The sequence below is a fragment of the Chiloscyllium punctatum genome, chromosome 3, assembly GCF_047496795.1.
Source record: "Chiloscyllium punctatum isolate Juve2018m chromosome 3, sChiPun1.3, whole genome shotgun sequence".
Classification (NCBI taxonomy): domain Eukaryota; kingdom Metazoa; phylum Chordata; class Chondrichthyes; order Orectolobiformes; family Hemiscylliidae; genus Chiloscyllium; species Chiloscyllium punctatum.
The window spans coordinates 130,023,729-130,048,650 of record NC_092741.1 but is presented as its reverse complement, the minus strand read 5'-3'; the positions used below and the strand labels follow the sequence as shown (position 1 = coordinate 130,048,650).

The following is a 24,922-nucleotide window of genomic DNA, read 5'->3' as shown; positions in this document are numbered from 1 at the left end:
GGAAGAAATTTTCTTTTGAAAATTTCAGCTTACACACAGACTCAAGACTCAGTTAACATGCCTTGTGATATTGAGAACACCTGAAAACACAAGTGAACACAGCAATGAGGGCAGTTAGAAGCATTTGACCCAATTTGCTTAAATGAATCATTTACTCAAGCTATGTGAAACTGAACTCACTTTTTAAACTTTGCTGAATCACTTCTGGCTTTCTATAGTCCTTTTTACCCTTCCCACCCTACCATGTTCTTATCTCCTGGGTTATGGATCTTGTTGCTTCCTTGCCCTTTAAACTGAGATTGACCTGATGAATTTACTTGGTCACCACTCCTGTGTGCAATTCCACAGAAAATTGACTAATATACACAGATTTTAATTCCACAAGTTCAGCAGATTTGTTTTCTTGGTTTCCAATTACCCACCACTATTTTAGAACTGGGTCACATGATTTAAGTGCCTCTAATGAGCTTAAAACTGCATCCAAATGGTAAATTTCAGCAAATCAAAGATCATAATTATAGGCTAACTTAATCACATCAAAATGGTAAGGTCTCTTGGGTTTTCAGGTGAACCAAAGAAAGCAAATTTGTGACAATATAAATTTATTAGATGGTTTCACAAGACAAACAGTGCACCAAGATACAAATACATTTCAGAAGTGCAGAGTGTTATTCAGTATTAAAAACTCACCAGTAGTTTTATTCAAATCTAGATTCTGAATCATTTGATCTAATTTTCTCTGCAGCCTTTTGTCATTCTCTGGCGTCTTTTCTATGAAATCCCTGGGTTTCATACATCGATGCTGAAAAATTCATGGATGCAAGAATTATACAACCATTTAGCTACATCAAAACTGCAAGTACAGTGCTGCCAACTGTGGCATAACCTGACAAAAGTTTCTACACTACTCAGATTTGATGAGTCCTTGCAAAATTCCATCATCCTCATCCTGTCCTGGAAGTTTCTAACTTGTTTCACATGTCTAATTGCTACTCTCTCTCATTGATGAATGAATAAATAAATAATTGCATTGTGCCTTTTAATTTTTAATACTGAGAGCCTTGATCTTAATAACAGATCTTGCATGTTACATTTTATTATGAATTTTTAAAAGTCTTAATTCTCCCACCCACTGCGATCACTGTACATACACAAACTAATTTTTGCAGAGATTTGGATTAAATTAGACAAGCATGACCTGCCTTTGACAAAACAAACAGCTTGATGCTTCTAAAAGTCATATATTTTTAGCAATGTATATAAAACATAGTGTTCAATACTTTTTAATCATCTCTTACAAGCACTAGTCTGGGTTTGAATGTTAGCATGGTGTTACCAAAGATCTCTCCCTTAGTTACACCTGGGTTGTAGGTAAAGACTCGAACGCACGGTGGCACAGTGGTTAGCACTGCTGCCTCACAGCGCCAGAGACCAGAGTTCAATTCCCACCTCAGGCGACTGACTGTGTGGAGTTTGCACATTCTCCCAGTGTCTGCGTGGGTTTCCTCCGGGTGCTCCGGTTTCCTCCCATACTCCAAAGATGTGCAGGTCAGGTGAATTGGCCATGCTAAATTGCCCGTAGCGTTAGATGTAGATGTAGATGTACATGTAGGGGTATGGGTGGGTTACGCTTCGGCGGGGCGGTGTGGACTTGTTGGGCCGAAGGGCCTGTTTCGACACTGTAAGTAATCTAATCTAATCTAATCAAACTCAGAGCAATCGAGTACCAGTTAAAAGGGAAGAAGCCAACAAAAGATTCTCTCCCATCCTGAATGATGAAATTTAATCACAGTTCAAATGCATTAAAACTAGAGCATCTTAACCAAGTTGCAAAACTTAAGATTGTGAAACTAACTGTTGATTTACCAACATTACCGTGACTGGTAAACTCCACTGTAACGGTCGTAATGTTCATGCATCTTCTCCTCTTAAACAATTCAGAGACTGTTCCATTGTTTTCTTGGAATCATTGCTAATCAGTTTGTGCGCATTGCGTTAGTGCTCCTTCTTACGTTTAGTATTTAAAAAACTCTTTTTTTTGTTAACTCAAGAAAGCCTAGTTAAAATAGTTCCTTATAAAGCAGTTTGTTTTGGCTTCAAAGTAAAGGAAAGAATCCTTTCTAAGATTAAGTTTGTTACAACCAGCCAAGAAGGTTGATGAATAAAGGAAGGCTGGTTTATACCTTCTCACCTGAAGGCTTAAAAGTTTGGGGTGTCCCGTATGAAACCTGAAATTGGTGAACCTTGTCATAATAACATTTAATGCACCGTGATAAGATTACATGACTACTTGCATTTTAAGTGATGACAAAGGAATAATAAAATTATTGAAAAGGAACACATTATACAAAAACAAAAAAAAACTAAATTACCTTTTGCATACCAAGACCAGACTATCCAGCTTTCTAAGCAAGAGTCACCTACAAGCAACACTTGATTCTGATTGCACATAGAAAACTGATAATTTGACAATGTCTTTCTCAAAATAAAATCACACCAAATTTAGTCAGTCATTCATTATGATTAATTTTGCAATTGATGTTGCTTTTTCTAACACAAAGCAAGTACAAATACAGAGGAACCACGATTTTCCGAAGGACACGGGAGGGCAATATTTCACTCAGTTAGTCGAATTCCCGATAATCAAATGCTGGATAACAGTTTAGCTGAGCATTGAGATCTTGCTGGATAATCAGATATTTGGATAATCAAATACTGAATAATCAAGGTTCCTCTGTATTCATACCAAAATCAAAGCACAGTTTTAAAGAAGTCTCTGTGATTCATGAAGAATTGTATCCCCAATTCAATGTGCTTCATTGTTGATTGAGGTGGGTATGAACGACAGGCAGAGTATTCTAGATATCCTAAAAAAAGAGCCAAATCACTGATGATATTCCATCAGTTGACCTAGGAAAATGCATTATAAAAGGAACCGCAGAAAGTTACTAAGGTTATGTCTATACTGACGAATTGACCAGTAAGCCTGCATGAAGAATACAATGAACTCCAAATCTCTTCAAAACTTCCAAATTTGTGGCTCCATTCTTCATTTGTTTTGCATTGTGACCAACAAGTATGGTGCACCTGAAGGTAGCTACACTTTTAGAAATAAGTTGTATAAACCTCTCAAATCTCATTTTTGTAGATAATGCTAATACAATTAAAAAAACATATTTTCATGTAACATTTTGTCTGGCAGAAACAGAGAAGGCAGTGGCTTTTGCAGCATCTCAGTGAAACTGCTGATACCATGATGCTCACAATACATATAATCCTGTTTTTTCTTAATGTACAGCACATCCCCATTTAATTATGTCATATTTCATGTTCTTTTATTGTGATGTTATTCTGTTAATGGGGCCTATAGTCTCACTTAGATCAGCAACATTTGGTTAATGTCATTTGGTGCCAGTATCACTGACAAGATGACAGACTGGTGCTAATTTGTAGTCTGTTGTGTCATTACCAAATGCAACAAGCTGTCAAACACATTTTGCTGTCTCACCCATCTGCAAATCCCTTGCTTGCTGCTGATCTTCCAACTTGCGGCCTCTCCCACTCCACAACTCACCAATCTTTCTTTCACTGAACCTTCCATTCACTACTTTCCTCTTCTGAACCCTAGTTATGAATCAGGGAAGTTGTACATGCTCTGGGATTGCTACTGCAATAGGGTTGGAGTTACTGAGTACAATATTATGACTATCCGAGCTTGGTACTTCTGGAGTGCTGGAATACACTTGCAAACCTCAGAGCTCTGACCCTCCATTCCTGTTCAAGCAAGGTCCTGGGTTCAGATCTGATAAAAAAACCAAAACATCAGGGTTGTGGAAGTGTGGGCCTTGAATATGCAAATGGCCTGGCATTATAATAATTCACACAATTATGACAAAGGAATAATAAGAATTATTGAAAAGAAACACAATATACAAAAACAAAAAGACTAAATGACCTTTGCATACCAAGACCAGATTATCCAGCTTTTTAAGCAAGAGTCACCTGCAGGCATGTAGAAGACTGATAATTTGAAGATGTCTTTCTCAAAATAAAATCACACCAATATTAGTCAGTCATTCATTACGATTAGATTAGATTCCCTACAGTGTGGAAACAGGCCCTACGGCCCAACAACTCCACACTGACCCTCCGAAGAGCAACCCACCCAGGCCCATTCCCATATATTCACCCCGACTAATAAACCTAACACTACAGGCAATTTAGCATGGTCAATTCACCTAACCTGCACATCTTTGGACTTTGGGAGGAAACCGGAGCACGCGGAGAAAACCCACGCAGACACTGGGAGAATGTGCAAACTCCACACAGACAGTTGCCAGAAGCGGGAATTGAACCCGGGTCCCTGGCGCTGTGAGGTAGCAGTGCTAACCACTGACACACATGATTAATTTTACAATTGATGTTGCTTTTTCTAACACAAAGCAAGTACAAATTCAGAGGAACCATGATTATCTGAAGGACACGGGCAGACTGTTATAATTCACACATTGCAGTTGTATCCCAGGGTCCTTACTGTTAGTCAGAGAGCTGTGACAGTGTAAGAGTTCAGGAGAAAGAAATAGTGAGCAGCAAAGTTGGAGAACGGGAGACTCAGCAAGAGGAAAGATCAGAAAAAGGGAGCAGCAGTATCCACATGTCAGAGAATCAGCAAGAGGGTGCTGCAAGCTTTGAATAGCAGGTAACTGGATATTCATTGTATGTGCCATTTACACAGGTGGTGGCTCAATAAAGTAATTAAAGTGTAGTTTGTAGATGATCAGAGCAAAGGGATGTGCATAAAAGAGAGCTTTTGTTAAAAACACAATGCAGATTGGTCTATGAATCAGCGACCTATTATCAATGCTAAAATCATTCTGCCTGCCAACAACTATGTGATTGACTGCCAGATAAATGGACATCCTCAGGTTGGGAAAAATATAAAGATAGAGAGAGGCCTTCCATGCTCCACCTGCTCAGGAGTTCTCTTGGTCCTTTGCAATAAGAGCTACCTTAAACCTGAAGAAAAGCAGTCCATCTTTCCTGCAGCAGTTACAATAAGCTGTGACTTTTGACTAATAAAACGTTTAAGTGTCAATTGGTCCTCGATGCCTCCTGGAAACTAGTGAAAGCCTCTAGAGAAGGAAGATTGAGAGGCAGCATTCTCTTCAGCACAAAATCCATCTCAACCCTGACAACAGGAGCCACTAAACTACTTTCCCAGTCTTTCCTAAACATCCAAAACACCATGTATGTTTTCCTGTCTACATCTGTATGCACGTTAATGAAAGTTTAAAAGGAGAATTAATTAGTAGAATTATGTCAATGTTTCATACTTGCTCTTCAGTAGCTAAAATCTAAATGCTTCAAATAAATAGCATTTTCGCTCAGACTTCCTCTCAACCTAGGTTTAAATGAGGCAAATTTTGAAATTGTACATAAATGTTAAAGATTTTAAAAAGTATGATGACCAGGCATTGTGGTGTTTGACTTCCAACATGAAACCCTGACTACCAATATCGAAATTTAGCGATGTAAGGTAATTCAAAATGTAATGGTTTATTGCATTTTAATGTTGAGAAAATACAAAACCTAGCCACAGCTTTTACATTTATTTTAATGAGAAAATCTGATTTACTTAAAATTGTTTCACTTGAAAGTCGCAATTTTCAGGAACACTATACATTTTACAAAGAAAGTTTTAGTCTAAAAGAGAAGACTACAGTGAAGTTGTAAAACTTAATAGACCATACTTGGTGCTTCTGAACAGAAAACTTGCCTTATATTAACTGCTAAGTAAATAACTACACTATGCATAATACTTACTGTTCTTTTATTTTCAGGTAAGGATTTACTGTCATTCACGGCAGGAAATAGGGATTCATCAACATGGGTACATGTTGCCATACACCTTAAATACAAGTTACACAATGTTAACATTTGTTAAAAAGCCTAACTGTATATTACTTGCTCGAGTCTACTTCAACCAAACGCCTGAAATAGCATTGCAACAACGTATGACTGGTTTACCTTTTAATATTTACATCAGTGACACTAAAATGTAGTCTTCAAGGTTTAGGACCTCGCTGCTCATCAGCAACTGAATGTTAAACATCCAGTTTTAACCCCTTTTTAAAAAAAAAACACCCCAACATCTCTTGTTTTAATTTGAGTTATGGAGTCAGAGTTATACAGCATGGAAACACACCTTTCGGTTCAATTCACGCACACCTATCAATTTAGCCTAGTCCCACTTGCCAGTATTTGGCCCATATCCCTCTAAACCCTTCCTATTTATATACCATCCAGATGCCTTTTAAATATTATCGTTGCATCCACATCCAGTACTTTCTCTAGCAGCTTGTTCCATTCATGCATCACCCTGTGCACAAACATATTAACCCTTAGGTCCTTTTTAAATCTTTCCTCTCTCATCTTCAGTCTATGCCCTCCAAATTTGGACATCCCCACCTTAGGAAAAAGACCTTGGCTATTCATCCTGTCCATGCCCTTCTTCATTTTATAAACTTCTATTAGGTCACCCCACAGTCTCCCATGCTCCAGGCAGATAAAGCTGTTTTCAGGTAAGGATTTACTGTCATTCACGGCAGGAAATAGGGATTCATCAACATGGGTACATGTTGCCATACACCTTAAATACAAGTTACACAATGTTAACATTTGTTAAAAAGCCTAACTGTTGATAAATTAAACTCTAGTTTCACTGAAAAATAATCCACTGTAAAAAAAAAACAACTTCACAAGCCACAAGAAGGGTGGTTAAAAAGGCATTTGGCATGCTTGCCTTCATTGCTCAGTCCTTTGACTATATGCTACCATTCAATGAGATCATGACTGATCTGATAATCCTGAAATCCACTTATCTTTTCCCCCATAACCCTTGACTAAATTAATCTAACTAATTTGATCCAAATTTCAATAGTTGCTAATATAGGAAAGAGATGTCAATCATGGTTAACCAGGGAAGTGGAGGACAGCATCAGATTGAAAGTCAAAAAAGCATACAATATGACAAAAATTAGCAGTGAGACAAAAAAAGGCAAGTTTTTAAAAAAAAAATCAAAGGGCGATCGAAAAAATAAAACAGGGGAGAAAAACTGGAGGGTAAACTTGTAAATAATATCAAGACAGAGAGCAACCTAATCTAAAGAATCCAAAGTGAACATAGGCCCCACAGAGAACGAAGCTGGGAAAATAATAATGGGGAACAAGGAAATGGCATGGGAGTTACACAAAAAAAAACTTTGCATTAGTCTTTAGGGTAGAAGACACTAATATGTTTAAATATTCAAGAGCAAAAAGGAGGAGAGGAAACAAATACAACAACCACCACTCATGAAAAATGTTAAACACTCATAAGTCCCCTGCATCTGATGGGATACATTTTAGGATGCTAAAATAGCTAGAGAAGTGAATACACTTGTGGTAATCATCCAGAATCTTAATATTCTCGAAAGTCCCCGAGGATCAGAAAACAGCTAATCTAATACCTTTATTTAAAAAGGGAAAGCAACAACAAAAGAAAACTATATATCACAGATATCTTAACATGCAGTTACTGGTAAAATCTAATATATAATCCATATTATAAAATTGAAAGAATTGTGTGTGTAATAGATGTTAGCGTGACCTGACTTGCAAAATAGTGGTTTTCAATAATAATATTAAAACGTGCATACCTTTCTACCCACAAAACAGAGACCAATTTTACACCAGTTTTCTTGGCCTTCTTCCAAACACTTTCATGTCCATCTTTGAATACTACATGGGTCACTTGCTTATTAAAGTATTTTAGAACCTGCAAGAAAATAATAGAACACAAAGCTTCAAAAAAAAACTTGCTTTGTAAATACATGTTTTGCCTAAATAGAACATCTTTCAGGCTCAACAGAAATGTTCTGCAGCTTATATTTTACAAAGTCCAACTCCAAAGCAAATTATAACTTTAAATCAGTTTCACCAGCCCCCAACAATAGATATGAACGTATCCCAGAGCCATTCTGAGGTCAACAGGCTCTTCTAGCATCATGGACAGCATTTAAACCTCTGTATCAACATTATTTAAAAGAGATCTCATTACTTAGTTGTTACTTGTGCGACTTCAATGTGTGATAATTGACTATTACATTTCCTTACATATATTTCAAAATTACAGCATTGGTTGTGATCACCACAGACATTTTGAGAGCTTTCCACATTCTTTATCTTCACCAAGTCTTCCTGAAGGGCTTATGCCCGAAACGTCGATTCTCCTGCTGCTTGGATGCTGCCTGATCTGCTGCACTTTTCCAGCAACACTATTTTAGCTCTGATCTCCAGCAACTGCAGTCCTCACTTTCTCCATGTCTTTGTCACTACCAGGCTTGAGGTATTCATCATTAGCCCTGAACCCCAATCTGTACTAACTTTAACTTATCAAGGTATCTGCCATCAACAATATTTCAGAGAAAATTCCTTGGCATCCAAATTCCTATGTACAGATTACAATTTTTTTAAAAATCAAATAACTCCATTCTGATCTCAAACAGTTATTAACTTTCCTCCAAAACTGAAGCTAGTTGCTCTGGCAGACAGCCAGCACAGACAACAGGTCAAACTGTATAATCTGCACGGTAATTATTCTATGGATCTATGACTTCATATCCTCTTCTCCATCATTAATCTAAATCATATTAAGGATCTTAAAAGGAATAACAAGGTGTTGAGGCATTACAGCCTTGAAAAAAAGTCAGCTTCTTCTTAAACTTCTCACTCAGCTTCTACTTTTTGACCATTAAATGACATTTCTAGTGATATTTGCCACCTATCTGAATCTTTCCCTCAACTTCAGTTTCATGTTTGGTCTACACCTTTATGATTTCTCATGGCATTGAAGATGCTCTACAAATATCGCAGTTGTTTAAATTTTACAGTTTGGTTGGAAACCAGAAAATCAAGCATGGTCTGATAAATGAATGCCGAGTAGTGACTTCATGCTGCAGAGCAATGTTTTTAAAAAGTTTGTAAGTCAATGCTACTTAAACTGTTAATTTCATAAGAAGTCAATATGTTGTCAAATGAATGATACCTGGAAATGTATGAACTGAACAATTGGAGAGTGGCATAAAACTGCTTTTCAGCGATGTGTTTAGACCAGTTAAAAAGGTATTAGAGACGACATTTCTAAAATACCTGACTGATTACGAAAGTACTTTGTGAGGCCCAAAGTGGTATGTAAACATGAGTCTCCTCTGTTGTTTGAGATCATATAGGTTTAAGAGTAGACCTCCAGTATAACTTCCTCATTCCAGTGAATGAGATTGATGTTATTAGTGAGCATCAAAAATTAATAGACACACAATACAGAATCGCAAGCCTATAATGTCTGCATTAGCTACCCAATGCCAATCTCTTGCTTTGACCCCATACTTCTGCACACTATTTTGATCCAAATATTGTATCATTCAATATCCTTTGAATACCTCAATTGAACTTGCCTTCGTCACACTTCCAAGGGAGACAAGGAGGAGGCTGGATAATCACAGCAAGCATCAGGAGGTGAAGTCAACGTTTTGGGTACAACCCTTTTTCTTTCATCACACTTCCAGGCAATATATCCCATTTCCGAACTACTCACCGTCCAAACACATTTTTTAAAAATCACAACTTTTTTTTCATTTATCGCTTTAAATCTATGCCGTTTCGTTCTTATTCCTTTTACAAGGGAGAAAAGCTTCTCCATATCTCTTCATGAGTTTTAAAAACTCAATCAAATCTCCTGAGTCTTTTTCTCTCCAAGTGGAGCAGAACTACTAACTTCAATCAGAATAAGTGAAGATACAATGTAACATTTTGATGATGTTCAAATATCAACCCACTCACTTAAAAATAGAACTTCAGCAAATGAAAATGCCACAGAAATGAGCAAGTGTCCAGCATCTCAAAGAAATTTTCCTAATACTTGAATGTGTTAAAATAACACCAGTGAAAACATGGTTCCTGATGGATTATTGCATTGTCAGGGTAGGTAATTACAGAGGAACACCCCGAAGGACAGGGGTGGGGTGTATTTCGTTCAGTTAATCAAATTCTGGACATTCAAATGCCGGACAACATTGTTTAGCCAAGCATCAGAACCTTGTGATCTTGCCGGTTAGTCTGATAATTGGATAATCGAATGCCGCATACAAGCATGTTGTGAGGTAGTGAAATTACAATCAGAATCCTCATTCTTCAGATAATCAAACTTCTTAAAAATGCAGGAATTCAACGAACTTATGAGTCATGAAGTAAACGGTGTTACGCATACATCTGAATATTTAAAATTCCACATTGGTCATGGAACCAATGGTCTTTTACTCACATTACCTGAAAGCCCAGGACCTGTACTATGTTACTAGTTTGCTTTGAATTAATCAAATGTCACAGCACAGACAACACATTTGACCAAATGCACCAGAGTTGATTCTTTAAAATAGTTGTTCACTTTTATCAGATACTTCAGGTGTGTTCCCCTCTTTGTCTTGCAACTTTTTTCGCTTAAAATCATTGTTGAATTGACTTTTGAAGTTTCCATGGAATCTGTGTCCAGTGGCCTTTCAGGTAGGGTATTCCAGACTTAAACACTGTGTAAAACAGACGTTTCCTCCATTCACCTAATTCTTTTGCTAATCAATGAATTATAATTATGCATCCACTTGTGAAAGAAAACACTTTTATCTAACTTGATCTATCAAATGCATTCATAATTTGAACAGTTCCATGAGGTCTTCCCTTAACCTTTTCTGATTCAAGTAGAAAAATCTTCTCAATCTCTCCATTTGCACTCAAGTCAAATACATTTAACTACAATCACTGGTGAAAGCACCATGTTGACTTCATTCCAGTCATAATATCTTTTCCCTTATTCTCTAACTCCTATCGCTTAGCCAATTATATATGCAATATAGTCCCTTTAACCTCTTGTAGCTCTACTTTCTGAATAATTTGTTTTGTATCTTATGAAACTTCATTTAAAAGGCTATAACGACAACATCCACTGCATTAGTTTAGTCAACTGTTACTTTGAAAATAACTTCACATTATCTCAGTCAAAACAATAACTTTAGTCTAATTATTTTAAACCAAACAAGTTACTACTCGACAAATGTCAAACAAACATTAAATATTAAAAAGAACCAAAGAACAGCAGAAATCAGAAACAAAAACAGAAATTGTTGCAGAATGGACCAGGTCTGGCAGCATCTGTGGAGAGAAAGCAGAGGTTAGCATTTCAGGTCCACTGACCCTTCTTCAGTTCTGGAGGAGGGTCACTGGACTCAAAATGCTAATGTCTGCTTTTTCTCCACAAATGCTGCCAGATATTAAATATTACCTTAGGTAACCAACCACACACTAAAGTATGGAATCAATTTAAGTTAAAAAGAAATTAAAGTACAGTTGATTCCAAACTAAAAATTACATATTAAACAGGAAATACACAATTAAGACAAATCAGAGTCTCTCAAACCATATCTCAATGGCAGTTAGAAAGACCTTCAAAATTCTATCGCCCTCACTAAGTATTCCAGATACTTTTTTTTTCCTGAGAGGTTGCCCAATTCCAAGGCAACAGTAGTATACAACCAATCCACATCTCAAAATACAAATTTCACCAGGCACAGCATGTGTGTGATGAACCACACCAATACAGCTTATGACAGCTAGAAAAGTGTAAAAGCAATGTTATATTCAAGTAACAAAAATTGCTGCAGCAAATGTATATCTGCCTATTCTTAGTTTCTTGATCTAGTCTGTGCCTTCTTCAGCTGCCTTTACAGTACTATAGGAATCATTGAGATCTGAGGGGTTTTTGCCATTCTATATATTTTCAACTGGTTACAGTTGCACCAGAGGTTCAGTTTGTAATATCAATTTAAATCTTAGTTTCCTTAGCAAATGGAAAAGTCAATTTCTTTTCCCGGTTTGTCATTTCAATCAGCTGGCCTGTAGTGGTAATTCAAGATGGACAATAAATGTTACTAATCTAGCCAGTAACACCACATCCCAAGAATGAATAATAATAAAAATTCTCACTCAACTACTAAGTATACGATTTCATTTCCTGTCAAATGTTCACTGGTATTTTTGATCATTCTCGCTATTCAGGTACTGTCTCCTTCCGCTCCAAATCTGTCCAACCCCTCGTGAAAACAAAATCACCCCATGGCTACTTTGCCCTCACAAATTGTTACTAGCTCCAACTTCTTCCTTTCCAAATGTGCTGCAATCTCCAAAGTCTTTGCCCATCTTTCTCAAAACACCATGTCTGAAACCCCTCTAATGAAAATTCTGCCCAGTTCATTAAAAAGCATCCTATATGCTGGTGACAAAGGCAAAAGATCCATCCCCAGAATTCCCAATCTGCCTGTAGCTTTTAGTGCAGCTGACGACAATAACAGCTCCACACCACTAACACTTCTCCAAGATCACAGAACCAGATGGGGACTTCTCTAGCCAAACTGCATCGTTCCATTATCTATTGAGAACCGCAAAAACAGATTTATACGTGATGGCGTCTCTGCACTTGCCTCCAAAACGAATCTTACTTGCAAACCTCGCCAAATCCCAGTGGCTTGCTGCATATAACACCATCTGATAAGATATTCCTTTCAACTTAAATCCTGATGAACCATAACTTTACTTCACTACCCCTCCAATACTTCTTTTTTTATTCATCCATAGAATGTGGTCAATGCTGGCTGGGCCATAAGGGAGTAGATTCCAGGATTTTGAATCACAGACACTAAAGGAATAGCAATATGTTTCCAAGTTAGGATGGTGATAACTTAGAGCGGAACTTGTAAATGGTATTTATAAAAGCACAATTCACAACAGTGCAGGTTGAGCACATCAAGTCTGAACCACCCTTCCAAACTGTATCCCACCCAGATCCACACCTTATTCCCAAAACCCCACATTAACCCTGACTAATCCATATAACCTGCACATCTTTGGACTGTGGGAGGAAACCAGAGCACCCAGAAATAGTTCACAACTTTGATATCACATTTAATTTTAACATGAGCTATCTGCTCTGTCAATAAAACTGTTTATTTCTATCTGTCATCAGATAACTCTAGCCCACCTCAGCTCAAAGTCTCATTTATACTTTTGATCCTTCCAGACTTAGGATTCCTATGTAAATTTGGCTGAATTCCCACATTCTACCTCTAACTTGCAGCATCAACCAAACTCTGCTTCCTTACGCTAACTCATACCAAGTGTTTTTCACCCATCACTTCTGTACTTGGTGAGGAGCAAATGAACTTAAGAAATGGGAGTAAGAGGTGATCATCAGGCTCTCAAGCTGGCCTCACTATTCAACAAGATTGTGGGTGATCTATTTCAGACCTTTACTCTTTTTCCTGCGAGGTCATCATTGCCCTCAATTAGTTGATAACTCAAAAATCTTTTAAATACTTGCAGTGATTTAGCCACCACAATTCTCTGGGATATCAGGCATTCACTAGCTTCTGGGAGAAGAAATAATTACACATTTGAAATTTAAATTCTTGTATTAATTTCGTAACAATACCCCACAGTTTGAGCGCCCCTCACTAGTGGAAACATGATCTCAACATCTACACTATTAAGCTCTTCCATAACTTTCAATAAGTTCATTCCTTATTCTTCAAAACACTATTGAATAAATGTAAGCCTGCTTAGCTGGTCCTGGAAGTCAAACTCTTTAACCCAGAAAAAAGCCCACAACATTTACTATGAACAGTCTCCAATACCAAGAAGGGGACCATAAATGTACACAGTACTCCAGATGCAGTCTCACAATACCTGTACAATTGTAAAAAGTGTTTCCTATTTTTAAACTCTGACTATCTCGCAATGAAGGCTTATGTTTCACTTGCTTTCTTAATCATTTGCTGCAACTGCATGCTGAAACTTTTATGTTTCATGCACAAGAACATCCAGATCTCTCTATGCTGCACTTTGTGTAAACGATTGATTCCTTTTGATTTTTTTCTTTCAAAATGCATGACCTCACAGTTCCCTGCAGTAAACACCATCTGCCAAGTTTTTAACCCACTCACACAAGCACCTTGCAGATTCCTGTCATCACAACACATCTCCCACCAATTCATGTATCAGCAAATTTTGATGCACGACACTCTGCCCCTCCTCCAAGTCATTGACATTTTAGTAAATTATGGAGGTCCTAGGACTGATACTTGTAGGACTCCACTACTGTGCATCCAACTGAAAATAATCCAGTATTCTCTAAATCCTCAATCTGTGCTCAAACATTATCTATAATACCCTGGGCTCCTATCCTGCGCAACACATTTTAATATGGTACTTCACCAAATACCTGCAGGAAATTCAAATACCCTGAGTTCCTCTTAGTCAAGTCTGCTTGTTATATCAAAGAACTCTAGCAAATGTGTTAAGCATGATTTCCTTTTAACAAAGCCATTTTTAAAAATGTAACCTATTTTTTCTAATCAACCTGTTCAGAGATGTTATTGCACACCTCTAGTACAGGTGGAACCTGAACCCAGGCCTCTGGAGTCTAGGGTAGAGACACTACCACTGCTCCATAAGAAAGCCCTCATGTTCATTCTGTTGGACTGTATTAAGCTTCTCTAAATATCCTGATAGTTCTTCCTTAATAATCGACTCTAGCATTTTACCAATGACTGATATTAGGTTGCTTATTCTATAATTTCCTGCTTTCCAGCTCCATCTGTTCTTGAACAAGGTATCACACTGGTGGTTTTCCAATCTGATGGAACATCATGTAACAGAAGTTTGGAACATTTTGATCAATGCCTCTACTAAGTCTGCTGCAACTTCCTTTAAAACCCTTGAATGCAAGCCAGCGGCAACTTGACAGCTTTAGTACAGTTAGATTTTCAAATATTTTGTGTTCGAGACTGCTGCACAATCTTTCCCCCCATTAGCACCTTGCTTATTTGAAGGTTAATCCCCTGGAAACTGATGCGGGCAAAAACTGAGAGCACAATAAAACAGCACTGTCAAACCCTTCAGAATTTGCTTGGTTCCCTTGGAATTAAAGTTAATCTCCCTGAAAACTGGGGACAAAAACTAAGAAAAAAATCAGAGGTTTTAAAACAGATCTGTTATGTTACTACAGGGTATTTACAAATAATCAACTTATTTAATTCATTAAAGATTTTATATAAAACTGCTTTTCTATTGAGTGAAGCCACTGGAGGTGGAAGGTCATGTTAAGAAGCTTCCAGGAATGCATCCAACCAGAGCTGGCAACCTTCAGATGGAACAGACATGAAAATGAAACTAATAAACAAATGATGGTTCATAAGACTAAGATATAGAAACAGAATTAGTCCAATTGGACCATCGAGCTGCTCCGCCATTCGAACATGGCTGATACTGTCTTCAACCCCATTCTCCTGCCTTCTCCTCATAACCCGAGAATAGAGTGAGGATAGTGGGAGGTTATCCAGTTTTATAGGAGGAAAACAAGAGGTGCACAGTATTTCTTCAACAGAGAGAGACTGGAAAGTGTGATGTCCAAAGGGGCCAGGTTGCCTTCATTTGTATGTCAATGAAAGCCAGCATTCAGGTGCAACAAGCAATTTGAAAGGATAGCAATATTTCTGATATTTCTGGCAAAAGCATTTGAACACCGAGTAAACATGTCTTTCTTCAATTGTATAACACATCTGAACTATTGTGTGCAGCATTGGCATCCTTGGTAGAAGACAGTTGGCATAGGAGTACAGCAAGAGATTTACTCTAGTCATCCTTGGTACTGCAGTAATGTCGCAGTGGGGATGAGGGATTGAGGAGACTGGGCCTGCATTCTCATGTTTAAAAGAATAATGCAATATTTCATTGAAACATAAAAATTTTAAAATGCTCGACAGGAAAGATGGTCCCCCTGACTTGTGGTCGAGAACTGGGGAACACAATCTCAGATTAGGGATTAAACCAGTTAAGACTGTCTTTCAGAGGCATTTCTTCACTTAGAAGACAGTGAAATCTTTGGAATCTATCCTGGAAGGCTGTGGAAGCTCAACTATTGAGTACGTTCAAGACAGACATCGATAGATATCTGGATGCTAATGATATCAAGGCATGGAGTACAGTGAAATTAATGTTGAGGAAAATGGTCAATCAATCTACAATATCAGAGCAGGTTTGAGGGGCTGAATGGCTTACTCAATCTTACGCTCATATCCCTCAATTGCAACGCAACAGTTATTAGCCTGTATTATTCTTTATTTGGAAGTAATTCATGATGAAATATTTTATCAAAAGAATTTAATTGCAGTGCAACACATAAATCTAGTTAATGATGTCCCAATATTCATCTGGTTTGACACTCCTTTACCATGGCAATTTCTGCTGCAGACATTCTATTACAGGCAGTTCTGGTATAATCATATTGCCGAAACGAGTGTTTGACTATAATGTTGCTGAAGAATTAGGGAATGGTATTTTGGAGAACGCTTACCTCCCATTGGCAATAGCAAGATTCCAGCAGGGATCAGTTTGCATGCAATGCTCTTGTCGTCAGTGCATGCACTGGTGTCCGCACAAGTGTGACACTGGTGCCAGTCTGTGTGTCATTCTGCGCATGCACCGATGTCTGCGCTGAAGACACTGTGCCATTCTGTGCATGCACAAAGTCAGTGTCAGTTTTTGTGCCATTCTGCACATGCACTGACATCTGCCCCGAAGACTCTACTCCGTTCTGCACATGTGCGATATCTGTGTCAAAGTCTTTGTGCCATTCTGTGCAAGCGCGCTGTCAGCACCTGCCTCCATGCTGTTCTGCACATGCACAAGGTCATCACCAGTCTTTATACCTTTCTGCGCATGCACCCAACAGAGCAGCTTTTTGAGAGTTATTGTAAGAAAGCTCCTTTCTACATTTTTTTAAAGTACGTGTTAAATTTACTTTCGTTTCGTTAATAAATATGATTTTGATTTTCATTCAGGCTGTGCTACACTTTACATTAGATTTTTGGGTGATTTTTGATTGTGAGTGATATTTTTTGCTAGTCTGCCCCTAATCTCACTTTTCCCATAGGCTCCATTATTCCTATTAAGCAATTTTCTATTAAGCGAGGTTTCACTGGAATGCATCTACGGCACTATCGGAGAACTACCTGCAGCTCATTTGGAGGAAGGGCTCAACGTATAGCCGGAGAAGACTTCAAGGATGGCTTGAAAGCTGCATTCAAATGTGAAAAAAAACTCTTACCTGAATTAATAAGATGACATAGCAACAAAGTAACTGAATAATACAAAGTAACCTCCTCCTCCAAAATAATAGGCTGACAACATCAAAAGTTGCCATTTTCAAGTTTTGTACAGTTTTGAATATGTAGAAAGCAATACTCACTGTGGCACCCATATCAGTCAAGTGGCCTATGAATGGTTTTGAGTAGTTTTCAGTCTTACTTGAGGACCACACATCCACAAATGCCACCACATCTGCAAACAGCAGCATTCAATTAATAATTAGAATATTACATAAAGTCTTTTGATTTTGAAGCTTGACTAAGTTAGTTTGAAGGCATATGAAAATTCACTAGAAACATTCAAAACTGAAAACAAAATTAGACGACTAATCAATTAGATCTATAAGGACATATAATTTTACAAGTCTGCTTAACTTTAGATTTCCACTTCATACAACCTCAAAACAAAGGGTTCCTCCCCATATCTTTCAATTTCAATAAATCGCTGTGTGATCACCTATGCTCAGCCTTTAACATCTGACTAAACTGAAATAATTTAGAGATGTTAAACAGATGAAAACTCTGCTGTGTCACATAAAACATTTTAAGAAAACATGTTATTGCTATTGCAAAGATGTGGCTTTGAAAAGGGAGAAATAAAAGGCATGATGAGATAAACTGTAAATGCAACTCAACAAATTAGATTTATTGAGAATTCAAAATAGAACTCTTTGGGGTCTGGACTGGAGTGGGGATAGTTGGCAGCTTTATATCAGGTTTTTGAACAGCCTGCAACATTAACATGAATTAAAATAAATGATGCCACTTGAGAATTACATGTTACTTGCATTTCTGGAGCAGGAAAAGCCAAAAAAGCTTGATAATACGTAAAACTGCTAATAAAGTCTGTACCTATGTAGAAAAATGTCATTTTCTTTCCATTAAATCCAGTCAGATATAAGAGAAGGATAAAACAGTTTTTTTTTGACAGAAAAAGCAGATGCACTGAGTGAAGAGAAAACACTCCTGGGACATTAACATTTTACATTTCTGTCCAACTTGCATTTCCATAGTACATTTAACATTGTGAAACAGCCTAAAACTCTTCACACGTGTTGTTGAAGAAAAAAATGACACTGATACAAAAATGTTTTTAAACTAGTGATCTAAAAGTTTAGGGATAGTTTCAAGGCAAGTCTAAGGAGCACATTCGACATTTAATTGTCCACAGTACCTGAAAAATCAAAGTTCATCCCACTAAAAAAAATGGCTCTTATGCCCAGGTGATTTGATAAATTCTACAGATTGTGTTGTTTTGTTTCAACCCATGAAAAACTCAATATCCCCACCATTCTTTGCTACACAATATACTGTATAACTTTTATACATAACAAAATATTATATTGTCACTTGCAACCTCAAAAATGCATCCACACTGAAGCCCAGCTTGGTTATTTTTTTTTGATGATGCATCCAGCTAGCATATACACACAAACATACCAGATTTTAAACGAGATTCGTGAAAACATTTGGAAATTAAAACAAGACCAAGATTGAGTTACAATCTTTGAAAGAAAGCTCAGCCTAAGTTCAAATAAACTTATTTCAAATCAACTTTCAAACAATGGAAGCATTTTTAGAATTAGCACTGTTCACTTCACTATCTATGCACTTGATCACTACCTTGAAGGACCATTCTTTTGCTGCAGTCTTTGGCCATTCTTCAGGAGTCTGAGTCTTCTTGGTCGCAGTTGGAATTTCTTTTCCTCAGGTTAGTTGTATAATTGCTTTTAAAAACATAAATTGGAATTGCATAGCAATATATGAAGTTCACCGTATTTTAAAAAGTGCATTCAAAACAGAACCATCGGGACCTGAAAAGACATATTTAATATTTTGATTAGAAATCTTTTACCAGAATCTGAAAAGACCACCCCTTCATAAAGCAAAACAGATGAGGGATGGAACCCATGTCGTAAATAATACACTAAAGGGTAACTCATGGGAATAGGTCTACTACCCTTTCAACTGAAAATAATGAAAAAAAGGAAAGTATAATAAACAGAATTTGGTAGGATCCAAGTAAAACAGGTCTTAAGCTGAAAAGTTGAAGTGATTATTATAAACGAGGACCCAGAGACAGCACTGGGAAAGAACAGAGATTCAGATAATTAACTTTTTGAAACCAATTGAGGGCTTAGATGCGTAATACAAATGAAGATAAGGGATTGTAAGGTCCATTGCACAAAATTTACAATATGCAAAATCAACCATAAAAAAATGACCTTGCCACCGGCATCCCATTCTAAAACGAGCATTGCAGAAAAAAATTATATAATTGTCTAACATGACAGTGCTTAAATGGAGAGATTGCAACTAAAATATAAAATCATGCAAAAGGACTAATTTAAAATCTGAAACTTATCAACAATAAGCAAACTTACGTCTGTAGTTTGCAAAGTTGTGCAAGTCACAATAACCTTGTAACACTGTCAGTAAACAGTCAGACTTTGCTGAGACAATGTAATAGTTGCACATCTTGTTGCCCTTAAATTTACATGTTCTTGATCAATGTAACATCACTACACTTACTGCAGTCATCAATACAATATTGGGACAGGATTAATTATCTCACTATAGAGTTTACAAGACATATTAATGCAACACTGGCCGAGTTTTAGAAATCCATCACATGGCTTCCCAAAGTGGAATCAGGAGCACAAGTGCGGCCGCAAACGGACATTGTGAAGTTGCAAGTCCCGAGGCATAAAGTGCCACACGGAGATCTGTACAAGCTATAACAGCTGCACTCCTGTTCTAACAGATAAATGCCTGCTCTCATTTGGTCCTTTGCCTGCCAGTTCTCACTTCAGTCTCAAAATCTTTTCAGCCTTGATTTGGAGACACAACAGGACAAGTTTGAGAAGTATTGCTGTTGCAAGCAAAGCGTTTGAGGTTTAGATGGAGAGGAATTTGGTAAGTGTGTACAAGACAATTTTCTGATTCAGTATATGGATGTACCTATTAAAGAAGGTGCAAAACTTGACCTACTCTTGGTAAATAAGGCAGGGCAGGTGACTGAAGTGTCGGTGGGGGAGCACTTTGGGGCCAGCGACCATAATTCTATTAAATTTAAAATAATGATGGAAAAGGATAGACCAGATCTAAAAGTTGAAGTTCTAAATTGGAGAAAGGCCAATTTTGACAGTATTAGGCAAGAACTTTTGAAAGTTGATTGGGGGCAGATGTTTGCAGGTAAAGGGACAGCTGGAAAATGGGAAGCCTTCAGAAATGAGATAATGAGAATCCAGAGGAAGTATATTCCTGTCAGGGTGAAAGGAAAGGCTGGTAGGTATAGAGAATGCTGGATGACTAAAGGAATTGAGGGTTTGGTTAAGAAAAAGAAGGAAGCATATGTAAGGTATAGAACAGGATAGATCAAGTGAATCCGTAGAAGAGTATAAAGGAAGTAGGAGTATACTTAAGAGGGAAATCAGGACGACAAAAAAGGGACATGAGATAGCTTTGGCAAATAGAATTAAGGAGAATCCAAAGAGTTTTTACAAATATGTTAAGGACAAATGAAAGGTAGCTAACCACTGAGTCACCATATAGAAAACGACAATGTTGCCGAGGAGATTACTGAAATACAGGCTACTAGACTAGGTGTGATTGAGGTTCACAAGGAGGAGGTATTTAGATATTCTGCAGAGTGTAAATAGATAAGTCCCCTGGGCCGGATAGGATTCATCCTAGGATCCTCTGGGAAGCCAGGGAGGATATTGCCGAGCCTTTGGCATTGATCTTTAAATCGTCATTGTATACAGGAATAGTGCTAGACGACTGGAGGATAGCAAATGTGGTTCTCCTGTTCAAGAAGGGGAGTAGAGACAACCCTGGTAATTATAGACCAATGAGCCTTACTTCAGTTGTTGGTAAAGTGTTAGAAAAGCTTTAGATCCGATCTCTTATAATCATCTAGAAAAGAATTATTTGATTAGGGATAGTCAGCATGGTTTTGTGAAGGGTAGGTCGTGCCTCACAAACCTTATTGAGTTCTTTGAGAAGGTGACCAAACAGGTAGATGAGAGTAAACTGGTTGATGTGGTGCATATGGATTTCAGCAAGGCATTCGATAAAGTTCCCACAGAGGGCTATTGTACAAAATGCGGAGGAATGGGATTGTGGGAGATACAGCAGTTTGGATCAGTAAGACGACAGAGGGTGGTGGTTGATGGGAAATGTTCATCCTGGAGTCCAGTTACTAGTGGTGTATCGCAAGGGCCGGTGTTGGATCCACTGCTGTTCGTCATTTTTATAAACTACCTGGATGAGGGCGTAGAAGGGTGGGTTAGTAAATTTACGGATGACACTAAGGTCAGTGAAGTTGTGGATAATGACGAAGGATGTTATAGGTTACAGAGAGACATAGATTAGATGCAGAGCTGGGCTGAGAGATGGCAAATGGAGTTTAATGTGGACAAGTGTAAGGTGATTCACTTTGGTCGGAGTAACCAGAATGCAAAGTACTAGGCTAATGGTAAGATTCTTGGTAGTGTAGGTGAGCAGAGAGATCTCAGTGTCCATGTGCACAGATCCTTGAAACTTGCCACCCAGGTTGACAGGGTTGTTAAGAAGGCATACAGTGTTTTAGCTTTTATTAACAGAGAGATCAAGTTCCGGAACAATGAGGTTATGCTACATCTGTACAAAACTCTGGTGCGGCTGCACTTGGAGTATTGTGTATAGTTCTGGTCACCGCATTATAAGAAGGAAAGGGTGCAGAGGAGATTTACTAGATGTTGCCTGGTATGGAGGGAAGATCTTACGAGGAAAGGCTGAGGGACTTGAGGCTGTTTTCATTAGAGAGAAGAAGGTTGAGAGGTGACTTAATAGAGACATAGAAGATAATCAGAGGGTTAGATAGGGTGGACAGTGAGAGCCTTTTTCCAAGAATGGTGACGGCAAGCACGAGGGGACACAACTTTAAAGTGAGGGGTGATAGATATAGGACAGATGTCAGAGGTAGTTTCTTTACTCAGAGTAGTAAGGGTATGGAATGTTTTGCCTGCAACGGTAGTAGATTCACCAACTTTAAGTACATTTAAGTCGTCATTGGACAAGCATATGGACATTTATGGAATAGTGTAGATTAGATGAGCTTCAGATTGGTATGACAGGTCAGCGCAACATCGAGGGCCGAAGGGCCTGTACTGCGCTGTAATGTTCTATGTTCTAAAAGGGTAACTATGGAGAGAATAGGCCCCTCAAAGATCAGAAAGGCGGCCTTTATGTGGAGCCACAGAAAATGGGGGAGATACTAAATGAGTATTTTGCATCAGTATTTTTTACTGTGGAAAAGGACATGGCGGATGGAGTTTAATTTAGATAAATGCGAGGTGCTACACTTCGGGAAAGCAAATCTTAGCAGGACTTATACACTTAATGGTAAGGTCCTCAGGAGTGTTGCTGAACAAAGAGACCGTGGAGTGCAGGTTCATAGCTCCTTGAAAGTGGAGTCGCAGGTAGATAGGATAGTGAAGGCGGCGTTTGGTATGCTTTCCTTTATCGGCCAGAGTATGAAGTACAGGAGGTGGGAGGTCATGTTGCGGCTATACAGGACATCGGTTAGGACACTGTTGGAATATTGCATGCAATTCTGGTCTCCTTCCTATCGGAAAGATGTTGTGAAACTTGAAAGGGTTCAGAAAAGATTCACAAGGATGTTGCCAGGGTTGGAGGATTTGAGCTATGGGGGAGAGGCTGAACAGGCTGGGGCTGTTTTCCCTGGAGTGTCAGAGGCTGAGGGGTAACCTTACAGAGGTTTACAAAATTATGAGGGGCATGGATAGGATAAATAGACAAGGTATTTTCCCTGGGGTGGGGGAGTCCAGACCTAGAGGGCATAGGTTTAGGGTGAGAGGGGAAAGATATAAGAGACACCTAAAGGGCAACGTTTTCATGCAGAGAGTGTTATGTGTATGGAATGAGCTGCCAGAGGAAGTGGTGGAGGCTGGTACAATCGCAACATTTAAAAGGCATTTGGCTAGGTATATGAATAGGAAAGGTTTGGAGGAATATGGGCCAGGTGCTGGCAGATGGGACTAGATTGGGTTGGGACATCTGGTCAGCATGGACAGGTTGGACCGAAGGGTCTGTTTCCATGCTGTACATCTCTATGACTCCAAGAGTTGGGGTGGACCACTCAGGAGTTTATTTTCATTTTGTTGCAGTATCTTTCAGAATAGGGTCCGTGGGCAGAACTAATTTAGACAGATGTAAGATCAGATAATGAACAGCATTCTAATTTTATATGGAGAAAAAGCTAAAGATATTTCTCAACACTTCCAAATCTCTCAAATTACACAACTTCAGAATTCACAGCACAATTACAGTACAGATGGAGGCCATTCAATTCATATTTACAGTGGCTCTCTAAAGGAGTATCATGATTTATTGCCTACTCCATAGCATGCATGTTATTGCTATTTGAGCAATCTTGAATGCCCTGACTGCACCTACTACCACAGGTAGTTTTCCTATAACACTGTAGTTGGGCTCCAGCAAAACCTCATTTAATAGAGAATTGCTTAATAGAAATAATGTGACCTATGGGAAAAGTGGGGTTGGGGCAGACCAGCAAAAAAAAAAATCACTCATGATCACTCAAAAATCACCCAAAAATAAAGTACAGCACAATCTAAATTAATAAAACAAAAGTAAATTTAACACATTACAGGTCGTTTTGCAATAACGCATGTTTCGTTCATGCGAGTTTGCTAAAACACAATTGGAGAATTGGATACACTGTTTCCATATGCAACATTTTAAAGCATGTGTTGGTTATGATGCAATCCTGGCCCCAATTAATTTAAATAGTGCTATGATTACGCGATTTTCTTATAACAGGGGATTGCACATGAACATAACTACCACGTTATCGTAGAACCGACTACAAAGAAAAAATATTGTTATAGCAGGGTCATTATCACCATCACCGTTAGGTGCAGTTGCAAAAGTGAGTGGCAGTGGTTGATTGTCTTCTGACTGGTTCTTGGGGGTTGGTTTAAATAAAAAAAGACATCCAGATTTTGCTGCTTTGTTCTTTTTTCCTCTGTCTTGAAGAAACTGTTCATACGGTGTCATAGGATATCTTGTTGAATGAACTGCTACCCTGCTGCGTTCTGCATTGTAATCGTTGTCCTCTCGCAGCTGCAACTGCCTTTCAATTTTCTTCAGGATAGAAGACAAAAGAGAAGTGGAAAGCTCTTGTGGTGCTGCATCCTGGACTTCATCTTTTTCATCTCCAGATTCCACTTCAGCGACAAGCTGATGTAGATCAGCTGGAGGGCGCCTTCACAGTGGGACTCAAGCAGCTCTTCAAGATCGTCACTTTCCACTTCTTCAAAGCCAACCTGCTTTGCAAGGACAACACAATGTTCTTTGATTTTTGTGAGCTTGTCTGACAGTTCGCATTCTTTTAAATCCTGAAAACAAAATCCAGGAGAAGCTGTCGCCAAACTGCACGCAGGTAGTCCTTAATGACATCACCACAAGCCTCCACAATAACGTCAATAGCATTCTTGATGTTAAAGCTCTTCCAAAATTGAAGATCCTTATTCCAATATCCTTATTGTCCCGGTCAGAAACTACATTTAGCCTCTTGACTATATGACTTAAAAAATAAGTTTTAA

The 24,922-nt window shown here is 38.3% G+C and overlaps 1 protein-coding gene across 4 annotated transcripts in view; it reads right to left on the bottom strand.

Annotated features, from left to right (window-relative positions):
- The window catches only part of mcph1 (microcephalin 1), a 333,731-nt gene that overhangs the window by 298,986 nt on the left and 9,823 nt on the right, over positions 1-24,922 (bottom strand). For 3 of the 4 annotated variants that reach the window (XM_072560569.1, XM_072560560.1, XM_072560588.1), the window contains exons 2-6: positions 18,912-19,102; positions 17,390-17,481; positions 7,698-7,816; positions 5,824-5,908; positions 691-802 (exon numbers count right to left, since the gene is read on the bottom strand). In XM_072560569.1, the coding sequence (XP_072416670.1) occupies positions 691-802; positions 5,824-5,908; positions 7,698-7,816; positions 17,390-17,481; positions 18,912-18,948 (445 nt within the window). In that variant the 5' untranslated portion in view covers positions 18,949-19,102. The remainder of the gene's footprint in view (positions 1-690; positions 803-5,823; positions 5,909-7,697; positions 7,817-17,389; positions 17,482-18,911; positions 19,103-24,922) is intronic. The other variant, XM_072560579.1, reaches the window with a different exon arrangement.